Below are 23,241 nucleotides of genomic sequence, written 5' to 3' on the forward strand. Positions count from 1 at the left end.
ACCAAATAAAATGAGGGATATGAACTACAATATTTAAAGCTATTAACTTCCATTATACCTATAATTACAGAAACATATGGAGAAAAACTTTGACAAATTATTTGGCAATAATCATAGATTCAAGGTTTTTATACAATTCATCGTACTTTTTCCAATTGATTCCGGAGGGATTAAAAATAACTGCTAAAATGCAGAAAATGTTTAATAGGCAAACAAAAATGTCACGAGTCCAAAGGTACCTATAATATCAATGCATTATTCATTTTTGTTGTGTTTATTCTCCTAATGATACATGCAGTTTTAAAGAATAAAGAACGCATGGTGTTGTTTCAGGATAATGTCATATTACTAACTGGCCACAAGGTGTCAGGAGGAGGATGTCATGGTGCCCCATAGTAACACCTGCAGGATGTCTAATAGAATCTCATCACTTGGGACTTTGTATTCATGTATAGATTTCTTCTTCCTGTACGGATAGATCAGCAAGCCAAGGGAAAGTGGGGAGATATATAACCATCTCAGCTGCAATCGCAAATGTCTGAGTGCAGGGCCTGAGGTAGCATCTATTCAACAAATCAAGGAACTCCCGATGAGAGCTTTGCCCAGAGAACCCACAGAAGACGGCTTAGCTAGATCACTAAGGCAGAGCGCCCCCATTGCCTGACGGAGCAACAGTTATAGGCTTAGAAAATATCTGCTCTAAGAAGCCTCTCATTCTTCAACTATGATTGACTCTGAGCAAGATAGTAAACTATGGCACAGAGAGGTTAGGTAACATGCTCAGGGCACACAGCCCAGAGATAAATAGGCTAATATTCAGACTCCAGTGGGTTCAGCTCCAAGCATATGGCCTTATCACCCTGAAATTGCCTCTGAAATTGGCAGATGGGGTGGAAATAATTAAAAAACAGTTAAATATTCATGGGGAAAAAGCCTTACAAAAAGCTATTTAACACCTGAACAATCTGTTACTGGGCATATACGCTGGTATCACACAGTATTTTAGTGAAATCTGTGGGCACCAAGAGGAGGTGCACAAACTACAAGTAGTACACTCAGAGCAGGGACATTTTCCCACACTAAACGGGAACCCGTCACCAGAGAAGCCACCACAAAGCCAAGATTACAGAGAATGATTTAGGAGTAGGGTGGAATTTAACTTCCAAAGATAAATTAGCATTTAAGTGAAGTGACAATGTCACCTTATAATACAAAATCATGCCATGTTATACAAGAAACTCCACACCGTGAAGAATTCTGGCTATACAACTTTTAATTGCCCAAAGAGAGAAACTTATTGAAATAAACAGCTACAGAACATCTATTACATGCTGCAAATTATATGCATGGAAAAGCATAAATATACTTTATTCACAAAGGAATGTTTGTAGTAGTAACGACAGCAGTTGCTGATGTTATTTTGTCCTTGTTTTTAACATAATTCTGGTTAACATTTGAGTGCCTACTATTTTCTGGCCACCATGCTGAACACACATCATGAATCATCTGACAAATGTGCTGTGCTAAATTCATAAATTCAATGCAAAGGAGGGGGAGTCCTAAGGTTGTCCTACAATCCAGATATCTCTACTAGCTTATTAACCTACCTGTTCTCCAAGATGATTCTCTTCTCCTCTCAACCTTTTGACAGGACCACCCTGATCTTTACTCATAGAAGCTCTCATTGATTCTAACTGCACTGAGAAGATATAACTAAGCTCCCTTGGGACGGTTTGTAACACCTGTGCTCTGCCTGACCTGCTATTGTCAACGAATTGGCCATGCTCTTACAAAAGGTCTCTCCACTTTTAACCTGGTTTCTGTGCCTTCGGCCACTCTCGAAGGCCATCTTTCTGAAAGTTTCCTCCATTTCTCATATGTCAATTTTCTTTTTGTACTGAATTATTCCTTTAAACTTCATACTCTATCACACAACAGCAGCGACATTAACATCAAACACATTGGTATGTTTTTCTAGTTATACTCCATTTCCTTTGCAAAAAAAATATCTAGAAATTCATACTGAACTTACCTTATCCACTTCCTCCACCCTTTATTTTACCCTGAATCATCTCTAAGAATATCTCCATTAAAAATTGTCACTAAGGTTACAAGTAACCTTCACATTGCTAAACACAGTAACCAACTCTCACTTATTTCAACCATAAACTGCACGTGTTGCAGTTGCTTATACTGTCTTTCTTTAAACTGTCTTAGATTTCTTATAAAACCCTATCTCTTTTCTAATTTTTCATGCGACGCCAGCTGCCTCAGATCTGTCTCAAGCTTTCTCTTAAAACTCAAAACACCTGTTTTTAAACTCTTCGTACTCTGAAGATTATTAAATGTATGCCTTATGTTCAGAACTCTAATCTGAAGTACAATTGACTTTACATATAGCTTCAATATCTATGTATTTTATGTATTTGAGACAGTCTCACTCTGCCACTCAGGCTGGAGCACAGTGGTGCCATCACAGCTCACCGCAGCCTCAACTTCTCAGCCTCCAGTGATCCACCTCAGCCTCCCAAGTAGCTGGGACTACAGACATGTGCCACCACACCCAACTAATATTTGTATTTTTGGTAGAGATGGGGTTTTGCTATGTTGGCAGGCTGGTCTCAAACTCCTGAGCTCAAGCAATCCACCCTCCTTGGTCTCCTAAAGTGCTGGGATTACAGGTGTGAGCCACTGCACCCAGCCTAGCTTAAATACCTAATAAATATTTCCAAATTATCTTAAGTGAATTCTTGACTTCTGCTACTGGCCACTGTAGTTTTCCAAATATCAATGAAAATTCCATTTTTATTCATTTGGGCCCAAACCAATAAGTTATCCTTCACTCTACATCTGTTAACATACGCCAAATCCGTGAACTAAATCCTTTTTTGCTGTCCACCCTACACAAGCCACCCTTGTTTCTCATCTTTGAAATCTCCTGAATTGTCTTCCTGTATCCATGTTTGCCCTTTGTTCTATTTTCCTACACCACAGGCAGAGATGCTTTTAAAAATGTGTCTGTTATGTTAACACCCGCATGGAAGACTCAAGGACTTCCCACCCCACTCAGCCAAATTCAAAGTGCCTTAAGTGGTGGTGCTGAATCACAGAACTTGGAAAAGTGAAGTTTCTGGCCATGGATGTTAACGCACCTGGTATCCTGTTAATACACTCTCGAGGAAAGTGGCAGTTGTGTTCTTTGATGCTAAGTGTTAGAGTCTATTCCCTGTGAGTAGCTGTGTCACGTTGAACCTCCATCCATTCATACTCAGTTCTGGAATTCACCACCATTTACTGTGGCCTAGTATTTGACAACTGCTGTCTGTACTCAAGAGGGTCAGAGATTCAACGATAATATTAGAGCTTAAAGTTACTAGGGGTTAATACTATAATAAACACGACTAAAGTGTGTGCTTTATCTTTGCCACTTGTGTATTGGCATTCTTTTACTCTATTGCTACTAAACTAATCACAGAATTTGACTGTAAACATGATAGCTTTTGTAGGTTTTTTCTTTCATTTTTTGTTTAAACGTGAACAAATATCGCGGAGACTGTGAACTCAAATTTGGAGTTTTTTTTCCCTGGAGAAAATAAACAAGACCAGATAAATTAACTTAATAAACCGTTTTTGATACTTCACTGAAAGGTCTCTGCATAACAGTAAAACATCTTTCCCTTGCTCCCCCACTGAGGAGCAAGAATCCAGACAGGGTGAATCATCTTAATTGCCAGTAGTGAGTATACATCGATAGCCCAGTAAATCGTCTCTACGGAAACAGGCAAATGGAGGAAGTTCTCAGGAAGCCTTATCCTCTTGGCAATGACTCTCTAAGCATCACTTGTTGCTACTTGCTGAGCAGATGAGCAACATGCAAATACCTTTTTAAATGCCCCTATGACGTCCTTGTTTCTGAGACTGTAGATGAGAGGATTAAGCGTGGGTGTGACAATGGTATAGAAGGCTGACACTACCTTGTCCTGCTCGGGGGTGTGGAATGACCTGGGCAGCACGTATGTGTAGAAGGCAGCCCCATAGAAGATGCTAACTACAGTCAAGTGGGAGGAACAAGTGGTGAAGGCCTTTTTGCGACCTTCAGCAGAGCGCGAGTGGTGGACGGTTAACAAGATGAGGGAGTAGGAGGTGGAGATGAGAGAGATGGGGATGAGCAACATGAGGACACAGCAGATGTACATCAGAGTTTCATACAAGGACGTGTCCACACAGGCCAGTTTCAGAACTGCTGGGATCTCACAGAAAAAATGGTTGATACTGCGTGGGCCACAGTAAGGGACATTCATGGTGATGGGAGTGAGCAGAAAGCCATCGAGGGAGCCACCAAACCAGGCGCCAGCAGCCAGCAAGAGACACTTCCTGCAGTTCATCAGGACTGGGTATCGCAGAGGGTGACAGACAGCCATGTAGCGGTCATAGGCCATGAGGCCCAGGAGGAAGAACTCAGAACCAATCATGGTCAAGTAGAAGAAGATCTGGATGCCACAGGCCACAAAGGAAATGGTTTTCTCTTTAGAAACCATGTCTGCCAGGAGCTTTGGGACAGTGGTACAGATGAAAAGGGTGTCCATGATGGACAGCTGACTGAGCAGAAAGTACATGGGGGTGTGGAGGCGAGAGTCCACCTGAATCAAGAATATCATGACCAGATTTGCAGTTACAGCCACCACGAGAACAGCAAAGATCACTGTAAATACAATCCCCGTAGCCTCGCTGTCCACCAGAAGCCCCAGGAGGGTGAAGTCAGAGGATGACGTGTTCGTCATTGATATGGCCCGTGAGCGTCCCAGGGCAGTGGGAAGACAAGGACCAGGAAGGAGGCAAGAGAACACGTTCAAGATGAGAAAGGTCTGCAGTGGAGGCGACACTTCTGAGGGTAGTGTCAGGATGAAGCTTCCAGGCTGGAGGCTAGAGAAGAACAGGCAGAACAACATGCACATCATGAAGCAGAAAACCGTGGCTGCATTTCCCTGTCAGAGAACAGCTCCTATATTGCGTCTGTTCGTTATGCTGCTGGAGGTTATGGTAACTGCGTGATACAATTGCCGTACGCTACACCAAGAATGGGGTTTTATAATCGTATCTGTCCTGTCCAAGCTGCATTTCTTGTATCCAAAAAGTAGCCCATAGTAGGGTTAAGTAAATACTAGTTGGAAAAAAGGATGATTCATTGACCGAATGGATAAAGGGGAGTGAAGTAAATCACTGAAGAAATGAAGGGTTAGGATAACTATTAGGGAACATTTTATTCACAAAGCCCCATGTTTCCATTCTATTTCTAAAGTGACAACATGAAGTTGATTTTCCAGAAACTCAAAATTCTCCAACTCCTGGGCAATTCTCAGTTATTACAACGCCTGCCTGCAGCTGTCTGGCTTTATCTTGAGGTCTATGAAAAAAATCTCATCAAATGTACCCCAAGAAAGGTCTTACAAATGCCACTCACACATGTCACGGTTGTGAGATTGCAGAGGGCAATGACTCATCTCCCAGCAGACATAATGCCCCATTCAATAGGCATGTTTCCAGTCCTGCGCAGCGTCACCGCTGTTAACATGCAGCCCTGTACGTACTATTCCCTGTTGGGGATTTGAGATTTGAAGATCTCTAATGTGGCAGAGTTCACTTGAGAGAATAATTCCAATGTTACTAGCATAAAGAAAATACAAATATGTATTTAAGGTACTGGATATCTCAATTACATTGATTTGATCTTTACAAAATCATATTAAATTATCACATGTACACTAAGACAAACAGAATGACCCTTGAAGAATCTTACAATTGCATGAATAAAATTCATTTCAAAAAAATTACAGAAGTGTGAACTGAATTTAAATCCTTGTGGAATCCATTGAAATGGTACTAGAGTGATCCTATCAATGATTTATGAAACAATGAGTTAAATGATGTTTTTAACATAATTGTCCTCATATTTTCCTAGGTACTGAAGACCCCTAATGGACAGGAGAGAGATTTTTTAAAAGACAATTTAAAGGGCCAACTCTGTAGTCAGACTTTATATTCTTATGATGATGTTTACTTTTGTTGTAACACACTAGACCACTTTCTTAGAAGTTCCCTAAAGGTGGGGGAACTAAGTTACAGCAGAGTCTCCCTACTGTGGATCGAGGACAGTCGCGGGACCATTTTTGATATGATCATTCACGACTTGAGCCAGATCAGATTATCTAGACTTATTGAACTAAACATCTTCGGAAAATTAAAGGTGTTTTTGGCCTCTTGCCAATCAAGTGGTCTTTTCAGGCCTCTCAGGTGGAGTCATAAAAACAACTCATCACTCCCTCTTAATACGTGTCTATCACTGCACAGTTAGGGTCACATTCTTCTTACTCTTGCAAGGTGGTGAAATGCAATGAAATGCGGATCTACTCAGCTGGGCCTTGGACTGCCAGAGGCAGAGGGCTTGAACTTAGTTTTATTCCTACCTAGAGCATGAGCCCACGAAGCTTCCTCAATAGGATAGCAATGCAGAAGGGCCACAGTGCAGAAATAGAGTTTCAGTCAATCTTATTCAACTTGAACTTCTACATGAGAGCTGGGTTGTATCAACATTGGGGATAAAAGGAGGAATCTCAAACTGTTGGTGGGAATTACAATGGGTTTTCTGTCTTGTTTTCTGGTATGAGAGCGTGCACCAAGTCAATGCCAGGAGTTTAAAAACTACGTACAAGCTCCCGCTCCTAGGGAAGTGTAGTATGGAAATAATCAGATGAGTGGGCAATTTATTAAAAAAAATCCATTCTGGTGTTATTTGCAATAAGAAAGCTCAAGTAACCTAAAAGCATCTGCTAACTGGACACGTACTAAATAATTTAGGTTTTAGTACATAATAGAATTCTAAGTGACCATTGGAATGTGAGGTGATCTATATTCATCTTCATCGTATAGCAGGTTCATTGTATTCAAGTGAAAAGATGGCATATTTTCAACATATATGTATATATATAGATATATAATCATCTCCTTACAACTGTATTCTCTATCTTTGAACTGAAATCCCTTAATACATACACGGCATGTATAATCTTGTTCTTAGAAATAAAAAAGGTAAAGATTTTTACAGTCTTTCAAATTACACAAAGCCATTATTTGCAAGCATCCCTGCCTTGGGCCAAGATTATATTATCCTTTCTCCCTTTAAAGTACAGGGAGACAGAAAAGCAGTTCTCTTCATTAAACCTTCAGCTATTCAGAAGCTGAGGCCCAAAGATATGGTTTTAACTATGTTCAAACATGTTTTCTGATTTTAATTGTTCCAAGTTTATAGAATATTTCATTAACATCACTGGTCATTTCAATTAAACACTTTGGAAATCCAAGGAAGTAACAACTTTGATAACATCAACTGACATATGTCATCCTAAACTTTGCATTTAAGTTTTCAGTCATGAAAGAGTTTTCTGCTTCCACCCTTGAGAAATGCCCCTAATGGGACTTACCCCCTGTTTGCTTCAAAGAAGGACTATATGAAGAATCTAGCAAATCCAGTGACTTTTTTACATAAGCTCCAATTTTAAAATAGTTGATAGAAATCACTTATCAGTGAAGCTGCAAATAATCTAAGTACAGTTTTTTGGTTTTTTTTGTTTGTTTTTTTGCTTCTAGCATCACTCTTGACATGCAGTTCTATGTGAACCTATAAAAGTAGTCTAACTTTGTTAATCTTCAGTTCCCACGTCGTCTCTTCAAACCTGAGATGCCAAGGACATTTTTAAAGATTTATAAAAATTATAATTTGTACCTTGGGGTAGTAAGCCTTCTAAAATGTAGTTTTCATTTATTACAATAATATTTATTAAGGGCAAATTCTATATTAGGAAAATTTTTAGGTGCATGGGATGCATCACAAAAGATAAAAATTCTTGTTTTTAGGTATGTGATGATTTAATAAAACCAAATAAGCTTGAAGTGCTCATAAAAAATACCGTGTGAAACAACCAGAGTTGAAGCTACAGGTATTTATTTACCATTTTATATTCTTAGCTAGTTGTATAAACCAAAGGAATGTAGTCAAAACAAACTAAGTATTTTCTTGGCTTTTGATTACCTGAGATTTAGAAGGAAGCACACAGTGAAATGCTGCTAAGTGTGTGACATGGTCACGGGAGTCACCCAGGTTTAAGAAATCTATCCTCAATACAATCCCAACTGGAAAAAAAAGCTTAAAAATGCATCTAGTTTTTAATCATTTGTGTATGAACCAGCCTGTTGTTTTAACTAAATAACCCATCGATGCCATAAAATTATGAATACAATTGTTTTATGTATGGAACTTCTTTGTAGAGTCAGGACCTGACATTTCAGTCATTTTGTTTTCACAGAGTTGTCAGAATTCTTAGCAGAACTTCGTTTAAAGGCAGTTGTCTAACTTGACACGGATGTTCTGTCACTTTCATTTTTTCAATTTTTAATTTTTGTGGATACAGAGGTCTGCATTCTTTTCTTTATGCTAAATAATTATCTAATTATCTTCAGTTTCTCTGATCATTCCTTTTTGCCCGATATCTTCCTGAGCATTGAATGAAGCAGTTAATAAGGTATTTAATAAGACTTTATACTTTATTACAATTTTATATTGCATAGAGATATTTATTGTATAAAACAAGTCTGTAGAAGCAAGGGTTCAGTTAATTTTACATCCGTATCCCTTACCTGCAGAAAGGCCCCACAGGCGATCTGATTACCCCTCAACATGGGTCATCAGGCCCTTGCTAGACCAGCCTAACTGGCATCCAACAGCAAATGAACATGGCTTTTATCAAGCATGTGGCTCTGAAGGGACCTTTGTCCCCAGGTCATTATTAGGGTTAACAAGCTGGCAGCTGCACATTGTACCATATGCATCTCTACCCTTTGTTTTTTTGAGACAGTCTTGCTCTGTTGCCAAGGCTGGAGTGCAGTGGCACCATCTCGGCTCCCTGTAACATCCACTCTGAGTTCAAGCGATTCTCTTGCCTCAGCCTACCAAGTAGCTGGGAGTACAGGCATGTGCCACCACGCCCAGTTAAGTTTTTGTATTTTTAGTAGAGATAGGGTTTCACCATGTTGGCCAGGCTGGTCTCGAACTCCTGGCCTCAGGTGATCCACCTGCCTCGGCCTCCCAAAGTGCTGAGATTACAGGCGTGAGCCACCATGACCGGCTGCTTCTCTCGTTTGTAAATTGTTTATCAGTTAGTATCATGGCTTGGCACAAAACACCAGAGGTTAGAAGGACGTGGTTCTGAAGCCCCATCTGCCTCTTGCTTGAATGGGGCAATGATTTGCTGTGAATATCAGCTTCTTCATCTCCCATGGGGCTCTTTTCTCTAAATACTTTAAGATTTTGTGAAAATCAGATAATGGAGTTAAATGTTTTCAAGACTAGGGACAGTCTTCTATGTTTTCCTCATTACCTGGATTAGTGCACGCCATGTTTCAGGTATACAACTGATATTAACTTTAAGTTACTAAATTATGTATATTACTAAATATTAAAATTTATATTATATATTTTAATAAAGAAGCAAATCTGGTGACCACAAATTACCTTATGTAAGAATTTGGTGAGATGACTGGGGAAACATCCTTGGTCACTCCCTTTTACAGTGGGACTGGTTTTATGTGTGAAGGGAGCGGGTACCCACCATATGTAAAATGAGATTAAATTTAAGTTGTATTAAATTAGATCCCACAACAGAAAAGTGCACACGTCAACAGTGGAAAGATGGATAAATCACCAGGAAAAGAACACGTTGATGTAACCACCATGAAATTTGAATAGACTCAAACATCGAATAAGTCACCTCCTTCCATGCCCCGATCACTAATTGTCCATGATATCCCTAGAAACTTGTCAAAATGCATTTCACTTATTGCTTCAGGTATACTTTTGAAATGTCTGTCAACGTTAGAGTTAAATATTCCAGCTAAATGTGCGATGAATTAATCTTGGAAATATAAGAACAAATGTCTTATTTTTTAATCTATAGCAACTGAGGAAATGGGAAAGAAAACAGACGTAAAGAAAACAGATGTCCCAGGATAGAGCACAAATACAATGTGAATTGAAGGAGTTTTGTAGAGGGAAGAAAGATCGAGAGGGGTGCTAGCTAAGGCAGGAGAATGGAGAAGAGGGAGGGCATTCGTGCAGAGATACAAAGGAATTAAATGTGAATGGAGCCGAATTGAAATAACACTGAGGATATTTCATAAATGAATCCTGGTCTGTTTCTTCACTTAATCCCTCCAGGACGTTCTTCCATCTCTTTTCCATGTGTTTGATTTCAGGGTAAAGATCAAATTAGGAACCTTCTAAATAAAAAACCACCTAGGGATTAGCATATTGAAGGGAATATCCTTTATCTACATCAGCAACAATGGAGGAAACACTTTTCCTTCCATCTCTGTGTTGACACTAGAACAACATAAGGCTGAGTAACCTCTGCTTAGTCTTTGTCAACTATGTAACCGCTCTAATGTTTTCTGAGCCTTGTATCAATAAAGAAACACCAGGTCCACCAATTTTTTATGTCTCATATTTCAGGACCTTACACACAGGAGAAGCTAAAGTTACATGAATGGTGGGGTCAGTGTAGTCTTTGCTTAGTATTCCACCAAAGTTACACATCAAAGCACCACACCTAACTCCAACTAATTACAAAAATACTTGTCTTTAGCATATCAATGAAGATGTTAAGAAAATTGAGCAACAAATTCCAAGGGAACTAAGTTAATAATGTCTTGGTTTATTCATTCTACATTTGTCTATTACCATTTAAGCATAAATGGCCGTTTTCAATGAATCAATCAATATTTCCAGGAATATATTGGACTCCATGTGAATAAAGGCAGGGCAAGTATTTATAATTTCAGAGGTAAGTGATAAGAACGTTCATAAAATGTAAGAATACGGAACCAAAAATACAGTAGTATCACCTTCCTAAAATCTTCTAAATAAAACTGCTACACGTTTACCACTAGAAAATATTTTACTTGTATTGGATGTTTGAAATTAAATCATCAAGGAGGTGGCAAATGTTCCTTCCAATTTCCATTCGAAAGTTGGTCAGCAATACAGACAGGAACAACTCATGATCACACGTTAACTCATGATCACACATTAACACGGGCACTTCCAAAGGCTGCTTGGCTTGCCATGAACGGTTTCTAGGGCCACTTGACTGAGAATGCCCTCTGGAAATGTTTGTGAATCCAGTTGAACAAGTTGACTAGTGCAGAGATGCTCGCCAACTTTGCTACTGTTCCTAAGTAATCCTTGCAACAGGATGATTTTGCCCGTTAATTTTGAATTGCTAAAACCGACACTGAACATTCTTCAGAACCAATACCGTATTTTCTGTAATAGCTGCGTTACTGGCCGCAGCATCTCGGATGTTTGCACGAGTCCCCGCTGGTCCTTCCCAATCAGTCTCCACCCTGATGCTCGGGGAGTCCCCACTAGTCCTTCCTGATCACAGTCTCCAGCCTGATGCCCTGGGAGGAGCCACATCTCCCTAGCACTTTCCTCAGAGCTGCGGCCACATCTCTATTCCTCAAGCTGTAGATGAGTGGGTTGAGCATGGGGGCGAGGATGGTGTAGAAGGCAGACACTTTATCCTTCTCTGGAGTGTGGTAGGAGTGGAAGGCTGCCCCGTAGAAAATGCTCGCCCCACCATAAAGTGGGAGGGACACGTAGCAAAGGCTTTGCGACGGCCCTCAGCTGAGTTCATCCGGTGGACAGTCAGGAGGATGTGCGTGTAGGACACAGAGATGACGGATAGAGGGATGAGCAGCATCAGCACGCAGCAGGCATACATCAGGGTCTCGTAGAGCGACGTGTCTATGCACGACAACTTCAGCACGGCCGGGATCTCACAGAAAAAGTGATTGATCTCTCGGGATCTACAGAAGGGGAAACTCATGGTGACAGGAGTCAGCATGAACCCATCCAAGGAACCACCAACCCAGGAGCCGACCACCATGAATAAGCAAACCCTGCGGTTCATGAGGAGAGGGTACCGTAGAGGGTTGCACACAGCCACGTACCGGTCATAGGCCATGAGACCCAGCAGGGAGAATTCCCCTCCAATCGGGGTCAGGTAGAGGAAGATCTGAACTGCACAGCCCAGGAAGGAAATGGTCTTGTCCTTGGACAGGAGGTCCTGGAGCATCTTGGGGACAGTGATACAGATGTAGATGGTATCCATGATGGAGAGCTGGCTGAGCAAGAAGTACATGGGTGTGTGGAGGCGGGAGTCCGTGTGGATGAGCAGAATCATGACCACATTGGCTGTTACAGCCACTAGAAAGATGGAGAAGACTATTGCAAAGAGAAGCCGGGGGAAGGCAGGACGGGTGATGAGGCCTGTGAGGACGAAGTTAGTGGAGTTCTGGAGAAGACCCTCCATGCCCGTGGTCCATGACAGCTCCTTGGGCTGTAAAGGCAGAAATCTGGCAGCTTATTTAACGACCTGATACGTAGGAAGAGCCCACCAGGAATAGCATGTCAGAAGCAGCGTGAGATCAAGAAAAGATCACCTACTTCAGGATCATTTGAAATCCTGGGTTTCAGTATTAATGATCTGTATGACATTGGACAGAAAATTCTCTCAAATAATTTCATCATCTGTGAAAGGTCCTCATAGTTCTGTACTCTACAGGCTGGATGTGAGATGTAAATGTAATAATTCATACAGTACCTGGTTTAGAATCTGATTTTTACTTTGAACTATCTTCTGAATACGTTTTATAATCTTATCACTTTTACATTGAAAGTTTTGTGAGGGTGGTTCTGTGCCTTATTTCCCATTTCGCCTTGCAATACATGGTTTGAATTTAAATTGCTCTCTGCATCTCCACTGAGATGACTGTACTAAAGTCATACACAGACATCTATTTGTGACTTCAGATTGATAGAAAATATCTAGATAACTGACTTTTTTGGCTGCTGTTACTAAACAGCTTTATGAAAGTCTGAACATCAAAAGCAGTACAGATGACCTCATTTGGGGTCAGGAGCCACACTGTCTCGTGGTTAGACTTTTGTCCTGTAAAAAGAGTTCATGTTTTAAGGCATGGATTGCTGAGAACTTGTGTCTATTTGTTCTCAGAATAATTTGGAGATCAAATCTGGCAGGACGACCACCACAAACTGCTTCAGAGCAGGGCTTTAGTTTCATTATCGTGGTGGTCTTTCTGGTTGACACAATGAATTCTGCTAAAATTTTATGACCAATTACTGCATCATATAATTCAATCATGATGTAATCTTAAAATATTGTTTAGCCAAAATGTTAGAGTTTCTCTGACAGAGTGGCATTCTGAACCTGTCCTAATATTATATCATCCTAGGAATCCACTGCTAGTTGGGTTTTTCTCTCAAGTTTATTTCTGTACCATTTTACTGATCCTTCATGTTTATAAGTAAAAATAACTACAGTCGGGCAGTGGCTCACACCTGTGATCCTAGCACTTTGGGTGGCCGAGGCAGGCAGATCACCTGAGGTCAGGACTTCGAGACCAGCCTGGCCAACATGGTGAAATCTCATCTCTACTAAAAATACAAATTAGTCGGGCATGGTGGAAGGTGCCTGTAAAATTCCAGCTACTCAGGAGGCTGAGGAAGGAGAATCCCTTGAACTTGAGAGGCAGAGGTTGCAGTGAGAGCTGAGATCGTGCCATTGCACTCCAGCCTGGGGGACAAGAGTAAGACTTCATCACGAAAAAAAACAAGAAAGAAAAGCTATAGATGGTAAAGAAATTTCTGAACTCAAGACACAGCAGTATCAAACATTCCTTGAATAAATGGAATGAATTCTCATGCTTTTTTGAGTAATGTGAATGCATGTCCCTTTTATGTGTTCAGGAATACTGAGGGATGAATTGTTCCTTTTTATTATTAGATTATGGTGTGTTTCTCCTCATTTTAGTGACAGGATTACTGAAGAAACTTATTTCTGTAAAACGTTTTGGCCACCACTACTACAAATGTGAATCTTTTGGTTCCAGAATAGTCAGATTTACAGTCACTGAAGCATCAAGAAGGAATAAACTCCCCTTATGTTGAAGCAAAAACAATAGGAACAGTAGAGACAGTTTTCCTTCTTAGTGCTCGAAGATGGAGATATGAGTGATAGACCTGAAAGATGAGTAAACTTCCAAAGGGAGAAAAAAAAAATTTTTGTGTTAGTCTGTGCTGAAACTTCAGTTTATCACACCTTGGTTGAGGGGGAGAAAAAACGAATACATGATCAAATATTAACTCCTTTCAAGCGTGATAAAAGTCAGCTATTTTTGCCTTCTCTAACAGGTGAAAGATTTTCTTGTGGTAGCCACAGCTTTGAATCATGGTTCAAGAGACTAAATATAAAATTCCATTCGCAGTGGCTTTTGCAATAGCTTGCTGGAAATTATTAACCTTGCAGACAGTAAGTTTGTCTTGACCCACATCTATTGTTTCAGTTAAATGCATTATGGATATTATACATTACTTACTATAGTGTTAAGTTAGCTTACAATCATCCTCTTAAAAATATACTTTGAGAAACTGAAATAGGCAAGAATGAGACAAATGAAAATGACCTAAGAAAATAACCAGTTACTTTTGAATCAGAACATGAGCCAGAGCAAAATCAGACTCCACAAGGTATTCAAGAGGCGGCAAAACACTATTGCCTCAAATGTCTATGATAAAAGGATAAGAACGTTTTCAACTCCTAGATTTTATCTTACTGTAGGATCCCAGAAGAGGGTAAAAAAGCTGAAACAGGAGAAAGATGATTTTAGCCACCTCCCTTATTTTTATACAACCGAGACCATGTTAAAAAAAAATTAGAGGTTGCTTGTGAGTGTTGTGCATACGTGTGTGGTGTGTTCATATATGAGTGTGAGCATGGTATACGTGGTGTGTGCATCTGAGTGTGGGGATGTGTGTAGGGAACAGGCCCTGCTGAAGAGCAGAACACTACACTGCCTGGCACAAATGAGCAATTCACCCATTTCAATGAATCCAATATTTAGAACTAAATGTGACATGTTCAAATGCATGCCTAATGTTGTTCCATAGGATACTGGGCATTGCAAGTAGACAGTGAAAATATCTGCATTATGGACAAGATATGTTATCAGTTACTTCTGTTTACATTGGTTCTGAGCATCTACATTTTAACGTTACAGTTGACGCTATTGTTTACGTGTGGTTTGGCTTATTCACACATACAAGATCCTAGATTCCATTCCCCATCAGGTCATCTTTCCTCCACTATCATTCTCCACTCTAAGACCCTTAGGTTCCTTCATCAACAAGTCTTTCCAAAAAAAAAAAAAAAAGCTTTTGAAAGAAAGGAGGGAGACAGAGCTTTTATTTGCATGATCGAAGTTTCACGCCCCTTTTCCTGCTGTTCAAGGCGGGGAATGCTTTGTCTCCAGTGCAGATTAGAACATAACCCAGAACCCCTGACCCCCAGGACCAGTTGTAACATCACCCAATGATAATTATCTGGCAGGAGTGGGCGGGTGGGAAGATCAAGCCGAGAGGTGGAGGCACCGTGCGCAGGAGCTTTGCATCTGTTATCTGCACCCTTGGGGCTGATGGGTAAGGGATGAGTGAGCTCGCCAAGAGGCATTTATTCTACCTGTGGTCTGCCACATGGAGAGAAGAGGGAAAGAGAAGGAGGAGAATCTCTGCAGGGTGCCAGGTGATCAAGGCTGTATGTTTCAGGACAACAGCCCTGGAGTTGTTCTGGGAGAAGCCATAGAAATCAAGAACAACTGGTGACTCACTGAAAATTGAAGAGATCTCCAAGAGGCCAGATGTTCTTCTACCAGGGAGAAGAGCTTAGAGCAATTCATCCTGACATCCTCTTCCAGGAATTCAGCATGACTAGAGCTATGAGAAACATCTGCCAGTGTCCTTTCTGTGGCAATAAAGCTGCTAACCACAACTGATCATCTCCACTTGACACAACGTAAAGCTTGAAAAGGGAAGGGTTTTGCATTCCATCCTCAGAGACAGAATGCCTCAAAAAGTGCAAACACATTCCATGTTCAGGACCCTCAGTACTGTGTGAGCTACGAATGTTAATAGAACTGACAATATTCTTAAGGGGTATATAGTTAAGTTTGATTAATATATCAAAAATCCTCATAGAAGCAGATCATTTTAAGTCTAAAGTGGGGATTCCTAAAAATGAAGATATGTTGGGGACTTTTTAAAGGTGTTTAGCCGCAAGTAACACAGCTAATGCCATTGTGCTTTGCTCAGCTGTCAAATTGCTCTGGGCATGACACACATAGTTACTTCTCCAGACCTCAGTGTTCCTTCAGTGAAAGAATGGCATGTCACCAACATGTTATTAATCCGAAGTGCCACATAGCTCTAAGTCATCGATTATTTGTTCCTGAATGAAAAAAAGGGGGTCAAGGATAGTATATTGGGATCTTTCTCCTTTGATTAAAGCTTATAGAGAAGCTAATGGTGTGAAAGTCACTAAGAGGAGGAAGAGAAACAGGAAGTTGTGGTATTCCCCAAACCATAAAGGAATGGGGCTTTACGTGTGCCGGGTACTTTAAAAGTGTTACATATATGAAGTCATAGGAAACCAGATGCTATGCATCAGTGAGTAGTGGACAAAGGTACAGTTTCCCCTTGTCTGTGGGAGAGTTTAAGACCCCCACTGGATATCTGGAACTGCAGACAGTACTGAGACCCATATACACCATATTTTATCCCATGCATACATACCTATGATCAAGTTGAATTTATAAGTTAGGCACAGTAAGATATTAATAACTAATAAAATAGAATACCTAAAACAATATACTGTGGCTAACTTTCAGTTTGATGTGTGACAGCAAGACTTGCATAATTTTTTCTCCTTCATGATTTCAAAGATAAAGTTTTTCTTAACATAGATCTTGGCAAACTCGGCTTATGAGGTTTCTCTCAAGTCAAGAACTTTCACCTTTTTACTTAAAAGCAAGCACCTTACACAGCCTCTCTCTGGCACATCTAAATTGCCAGCTTCACTATTCCATCTCTTTGGGGCCATTAAGAAAAATTACTTGAGTTACTTGAAGACAAGCACTTTGAGTCCACAACAATCGAGTTGATAACCTAAGACAGCTACTGAATGACTTGGGGTAGCATCGACAGCGTGAATAAACTAGACAAAAGGATGATTCATGTCCTCTGCAGGACAAGATTTCACCACACTACTCAAAATGGTGTGCAATTTAAAGTTGGAGTTGATTTGAGATTTAATATTTTTTAAACGGTAGATTGCAGGTAACACTGTGGAAATGAAAGTGTTAAAAGGAATACTATGTCAGAATTCTTTACCTCACAGTTTCACCCTAGGGCTAGAGACTGAAAGGATCTTAAAGCATGAAACTTTTGAAGAATCTAAGTGATCACTGCTTTGAGAACAGTGGATCACAAGAATCAGGAGAAGACAGGAGTCAGTTCAGTAAGACAGTGCAATAGTGGAGAGGGAAACCGGTCTGATTCCAAAACTCGAGACTGAAGGCGAGAGGACATGATCAAAGACAGTGTAAATAACGTCAAAAGGCTCCAAAGCGGGAATTAGCAGGCACCTGGGGTGGAAGAGGGGAGAGCCCAGTCTACAGCTGAAGAGCCCCTGGAGAGCTGAGGTGTGTGGGGTGGAGTGTGGCTGGAAAGTGAAGGCCGAGAGACCAGAACTCAGTGTCGAGAAATAAGGTGTAAGTGGGACTTGTTTCAGTAGGAAAGTTACATGCTGAAATAGGTACTTACAAAAGATCCATCTGGCAGTTTTAGTCTTGAAAGTAAGATCAATATTAATTGCTACTCGTAAGTGTTCACAGCCACAGTGGGCTTTGGCCAGAAACTCTTCTTCTTCTACCTACACACAAGCTACTCCTTACCCCTTCGTCTACTTTCACGAATGAACGCATTTGGACCTTGCTTCCTACAATAATCAGATTTTATCCCCTTCTCTCCACAGCAACGTAGTATCCAATGATGCGAATTTTACCTTATCTCCGGTTCTAATTACATACTGCCTTATTTATCCCCCTTTATCTGCATATTTAAATGGTAACAGTTTTCTTCATTAGTAGAAGAGTAATCTACTTTCCCTCCCATCCCAACCGACAATTTGGAAATTTTCAGTGTGGAAAGTTAGGCATAAGATAGAGGTTTTGTTTAAAAAAAAAAAAAATCAGTACTATAATGGCATGTAGGTAACATTTATTGAACACTTACTATGCCAGCAATTAGTTCAGTTTGAAGAATATAGGTTTTAATGCTAGATGCCAGCTTACCTAAACTATATTGCCAAGAATATCACCAATGGACTAGAAAGAAGTGCATCTGGTTTCCTGGAACATTCAGAGTAAAAGGTCTAAATTCCAAGCTGCCAGAAGGAGGGCTGTGATTTGGATGTGCAGAGGAATGCTTCTGGGCAGCAGTGTCAGTCCGTGTGGTGGCAAATAGAAATCAAAGGATCTGGCATATGGCCCATCTAGTCCCACCCTGCTAATGCCGTAGAAGAGGAAATGGAGACTGAGGGCATGGAGGATGACACAGGAGAAGCAGTGGCGAGGTGAGCTGAGGTGAGGGGCAGACACCTGCAGCTATAAACAAATGCACTCATTACACCCCTACAGTCTGAGCTTCCAACATGTCCACATCTCCCCCTGGGCTCCAATTACTCAGCTCAACAGGCTTGTATGCACCATGCTAAGATGGCTTGGCTTCTAGGAGACCACTTTAATATAATTTTTTAAGATTATCTTAAGGCACATGTGGATGCTTTGCTTTATGGGGTAAATAAAAGGGGAAGGAAGTTGGAATTAAATAAAGAAATCATTTCCCTCCAAGCATGCAGAACGTCTTCAGGCCACACCTAAATGCATATGAAGGGAGCAATTATCATTTAACCTAAAATGTAAGTTAAAATTTTAACAAAATATTCAGAGGGCAATCTTTGCTTATCCAATATGCACCCTTGCTACCAAGTCTTAAACTTTCTCTCATTGTGAATACCAAGCACATTCTTTCCAAGTGTCAGCTCTTACACATGCCATTTTCCTTCAAGTAAATCCATTCATCTTCTTTTAAACTATTAGGTTTCCCTTAGCTTCCCACATTTCATGCTAAATGCCCTTTTCCAATTGTCTGCTTGCCAGATAGTGAATATATGTATTTATGCTTCTTAATCTTGAGAAGACCACTGCCTCAGTTGTTAGCAGATAAGCTCACAGTAAGGTGGTCTTCTAATAGTTACAGAGTAATACCTAAAGAAAACATCCCAGTGTCTGGGTAATGTTCTGTTTTTCATGAAAATCAGAGATCCTACCTCAGAGAAGCTGGGTCCAAGTCTTTCTAAAGCAGCAGTGGAATGTCAGACTTAAATACATGTGTGTAGGGGTGAGGCTAGGTCAGAAAGTCTTTTCACTAATAGATTCCCACCTCCCCCAGGAAGAATTCCTCGGTTAGCAATTAATCCAAGTTGACTGGGTTTACCATGAACTTTAGAAGCAGCCCATCCTTTCTTGCAGAGGGTGCACTGTTTTCCCAAGTGAAGGACTGGAAGTTTCTTGGTATTTCATCATGAAAATGTTTTACTGAATCTGGAAATCTCTCCACAGGAGATTTTAAGAGCAGTGATTTGGGGATAAGAGCCTTGCTCTAATTTCTTTAGAAATAGAGGCTATGACAAACTAAAAAACCTTTCTCAAGTCACCGGCCTCTTTTGTTTGGGGAGAAATCTCTGAAGTATGAACCAAAAAGCATTGGAGTCAAGTCTCAATGTAGAGGTTTCTGGTGCCAAGGTTGAGGATGCACCTGGGAAAAAGGAACAAAAGATGACAGGAGCATCTGAGATTTGTGCTTCTTCCAAAGAGGGTTGGGAGACTTCAATATTTAAAAGGGAAAGAGTGGGCATTAGAGAAAAAAAAGAAAGAGGAAGTGTGAATAAATGGAGTAGTTGCCTTCTTTGGAGGCTTTGATCAGTGTTCAATGAATTCACACTTCAGATGTGACAGGAGAGGGTTTAAAGGAACAGTCACCTGGGCATTCATCTCCTGCTCAGTGAATCTGGCTTGTATATAAGATAAGGTACTCAGAGTAGAGGAAGCAGTCAAATATGCATTTGTTTCAGGCGAGTGGAGGGATGACTCCCAGGCCTGTCTTTGTCAAGATAGGCCATTCATTTACATTGTCATGCATGACATTCAACAGAATGGTTTTGGGGTAAAGATCTTTGGGCCAGCAAGGAGTTTCCTTGCTAGCAAATTGTGAGGGGAGGGCCCTTGGGGAGGTATGTAGCCTTCTACCTCTGTAGCTATCCATTCGGGAACAGTATGGAATCTGTAGCCATACAGTTGGGAACAGATATGGAATATAGTTTTGCATGACAGTTCCCAAGCTTGACTTTTCCCTTATGGCTTAGTGAGTTTGGGGCCCCAAGAGATTTTCCTTCTATCTCCTACCTTCTATTTTCACAGAAGTGGCATTTGTCACTTACTCGGGTTAAGTGTTTTTCAGAATTATTTGTCTTACACGTAGTACAGAAGAATTCAGTAGGAATAAAGGAGACATGAGAAATGAGAAGGTGGAATACTACAAATTAAGCTCTTCTCTGTGAAGATGTTAAAATTGTGTAGGCGAATATGTTGCAATGATAAAAACTGTTGGAATCATTAGGCAGACAAACCTGTACAGAATTCAAGTAATCTGCTACATTCTGATGTACAGAAGATAACCGAGTCCGTAACTAAAACGAGATCGAATTATGTAAGATTTAGTGAGTAGCACTATCCACAAGTATCTACAGTTCAAAGTCAGACGTATCAACTTCAACATTCTCCAGTATTTCTCTGGTTTGAACCAACTTTCCAGTAAGTCCAGAATCTATTTAACGCATCCTGGCGATTGATCAGCATCAAGACTGCAAACTTATCTTACACAGTATCTTCCCCAAACATGATGATCTGAATATTTAGAGAAAAACTTTACAGAACTAAGGTAGTACATGCAATTGTTCAGCATTTCCTTTTATGTAGTAAGTATGGGGAAATAGGCATACATCAGACTTTCTAAACTGGAGGTATTCTATGTTCTGTATTTCAAACTTGTTTTCTGAACTAAACAGTACAGGCAGGGAGTGTCTATGAATTCAAACAAGGTAGAGTGGATTCGGCATGGAATTACCTCTTGTTGGCAGAAGGATAAGGGTCAGTCCCTATAATGAGACTTTTTAAAGTACAGTGATAGGTGAATAGTTTGGAGATCTAGAAATAGACCAGCCTGAATCTGTAAATGCCTAAATACTAATGTCAGTTGACAGCAGCTTCATTATGCAGGAAAGCTGCTAAGAAAATAGAGATCCAGTGACTTCAATAGGAGAGCTTGCATCATGGCGACGGCTAGTACTCCCATTCAGGAGATAAATTGACACTGTCTCTGGGGTCTTTGTCCCTAGCCTGCAATTACAGTTCATACAAATGTGACAAACTCCACCTTAAAAACGTAACCACTCAATTTACAAATTAAAATAAACACCCAGATAAGCCAGGTTGCTGGCAGCTGCAACTTAAATTGCTTTTACTTTGTTCATGACATTGTTTTAAAAGTTTCTCTTTCCACTTCCAACTTTTAGGCTTTTCTCTTGAAATAGAAATCCAAGATTTCTAAGGAAGTATTGTCTTGCAAAAGATACCATTTTGGGCCATTCCCCATCACTCAAGTATTAGTATGTAATCATTGTCTTTCTTGTAACTTGTAATACCTAAGAAGGCATTGCAAGCATTTAAAAATATGTAACACGGATTAGTAAAATAAGGCAGATCTTTGAGTTACTTCAAGTAGTAAGACCTCCTTTTCTCGTTCCAGTATTCTCACAAGGGCCCACGCCGATTCCGGGGGCAGTGGGGGGGGAAGGAATCAGACCCTGCAGTCTTGCTGTGCTGCAATCTATTGGCTCTTTCTCACGTAATTCGTATTTACCTCACTGGTGTTTAAATTAGTGGGGGTTGGAATTCAGGTTTTCCGAGACTGAAGCTTATGCAATCTGGGGCGTCTTAAACAGGCTACAAATGATGATTGCACAGGTATAATCTCTTCAGTGAAACTCCAACAAATTACACCTTTAAAAAGCTGACAAATACCACAAAATACGTAACACCAACTTAAGTCTTAACTGGCTGAATTACCACTTGCCATTTTTTCCAACAACTGGCTACATTACTATGTGCTCTAATATTTTCTATAAAGATGATTCAATCCTAGTATGGTTGGTTGAAATTTTTAAAATTTTTGGTAGTTTAGAAAATTCTTTGGGTCTTCCACTTTGTTTAGGATTGAGGTCCAATCTGAGAAACACTGTTAAATTACTTTTACGTATGACCTGCCTTAGCGTCCCCCAAGAGTTGACCTTAGAAAATATTTGAAACTGACAAAAATGATTCAGAGCAGTCTGAAGAATGTGAGCTTCGCAAAATGTTTTAGGCTGGGAGACACTAGCATGAGAATTCAGTAACCCCTATCCAGCCCCACTCACACACATGCCTGGGGTTGTTTAAAGGAATTTTTACACTTGTCCCCTCTGTAGTTCCCAGACTAGCTGATAAGTTACCTAAAATTTTACAAGTTGTACAATATGACCTTTACCAATTATCTTCATGTTCTTAGAACGTGTGATACAAAGAACGTATAGCTGACCGATAGCTAGGAAAAAAGTGTCTAGCTGATCAATAGCTTATATCAGCTTTAGAACTTCCCTTTTCCCTTAGAAGCCCCATTATAACTGCTGTTAGCTGGAGCATTTACTTAGGGTTAACTAGAATCTGTCTCTCAGGTTGCATTTCCCAATCTTGGCCCAAGTGAACTCTCCTTATGTTAGTTTTGCCTCCGTTTGTTCCTTTAGGTTAATACAACAACCACCATCCCTATCTCCAGAACTGTTTCCTCATCCCAAACAAATCCTCTGTTCCCATTAAACTATTTCTCCTTTTCCTCATCTCTGGTAACGTCTATTCTGTTTCTATGGATTTTCCGATTCTAGGTACCGTAGCAAACTTGTACAATTACTGCTCGAGACCGTCACTACAGCGGTTACTGCTTGAGGCCCTCGTGACAGGACTGAGCGAAGGGAGGAGGTAGCGATGGTGGGGGCGGGGGGGGGGGGAACCGTTTTCAGGCCAGGCCGAGCTCGGGAAGAAGCGCTCCCAGCTCCCAGTGAG

At 40.5% G+C, this 23,241-nt stretch overlaps 2 protein-coding genes across 2 annotated transcripts; both read right to left on the bottom strand.

Moving 5' to 3' along the window:
- Window positions 1-1,263: 1,263 nt before the first annotated feature.
- LOC116457693 (olfactory receptor 2T11) lies at window positions 1,264-8,744 on the bottom strand. Its single transcript, XM_058430782.1, has 2 exons — window positions 8,692-8,744; window positions 1,264-4,923 (listed from the first exon to the last, which is right to left on the bottom strand). The coding sequence occupies exon 2, from the start codon at window positions 4,779-4,781 to the stop codon at window positions 3,831-3,833; it is 951 nt and encodes a 316-aa protein (XP_058286765.1). The 5' UTR covers window positions 4,782-4,923; window positions 8,692-8,744; the 3' UTR covers window positions 1,264-3,830.
- Window positions 8,745-11,570: 2,826 nt separating this feature from the next.
- Window positions 11,571-23,120, bottom strand: LOC116457460 (olfactory receptor 2T2-like). The gene is made up of 3 exons (XM_058430509.1): window positions 23,068-23,120; window positions 12,064-12,488; window positions 11,571-11,919 (listed from the first exon to the last, which is right to left on the bottom strand). The coding sequence occupies exons 2-3, from the start codon at window positions 12,423-12,425 to the stop codon at window positions 11,571-11,573; spliced, it is 711 nt and encodes a 236-aa protein (XP_058286492.1). The 5' UTR covers window positions 12,426-12,488; window positions 23,068-23,120.
- Window positions 23,121-23,241: the final 121 nt, after the last annotated feature.

This window comes from Hylobates moloch, unplaced genomic scaffold (genome assembly GCF_009828535.3).
Source record: "Hylobates moloch isolate HMO894 unplaced genomic scaffold, HMol_V3 SCAFFOLD_18, whole genome shotgun sequence".
In the NCBI taxonomy this organism is placed as follows: domain Eukaryota; kingdom Metazoa; phylum Chordata; class Mammalia; order Primates; family Hylobatidae; genus Hylobates; species Hylobates moloch.

What these genes read in the sequence shown, in the direction of transcription:
- LOC116457693 (XM_058430782.1), bottom strand. Translation starts at nt 4,781, where the DNA reads ATGACGAACACGTCATCCTCTGACTTCACCCTCCTGGGGCTTCTGGTG.
- LOC116457460 (XM_058430509.1), bottom strand. Translation starts at nt 12,425, where the DNA reads ATGGAGGGTCTTCTCCAGAACTCCACTAACTTCGTCCTCACAGGCCTC. An exon ending in GGTCTCATGGCCTATGACCG is followed by an intron (nt 11,920 to 12,063) that starts GTACGTGGCTGT and finishes CCCCTTCTGTAG; the next exon opens with ATCCCGAGAGATCAATCACT.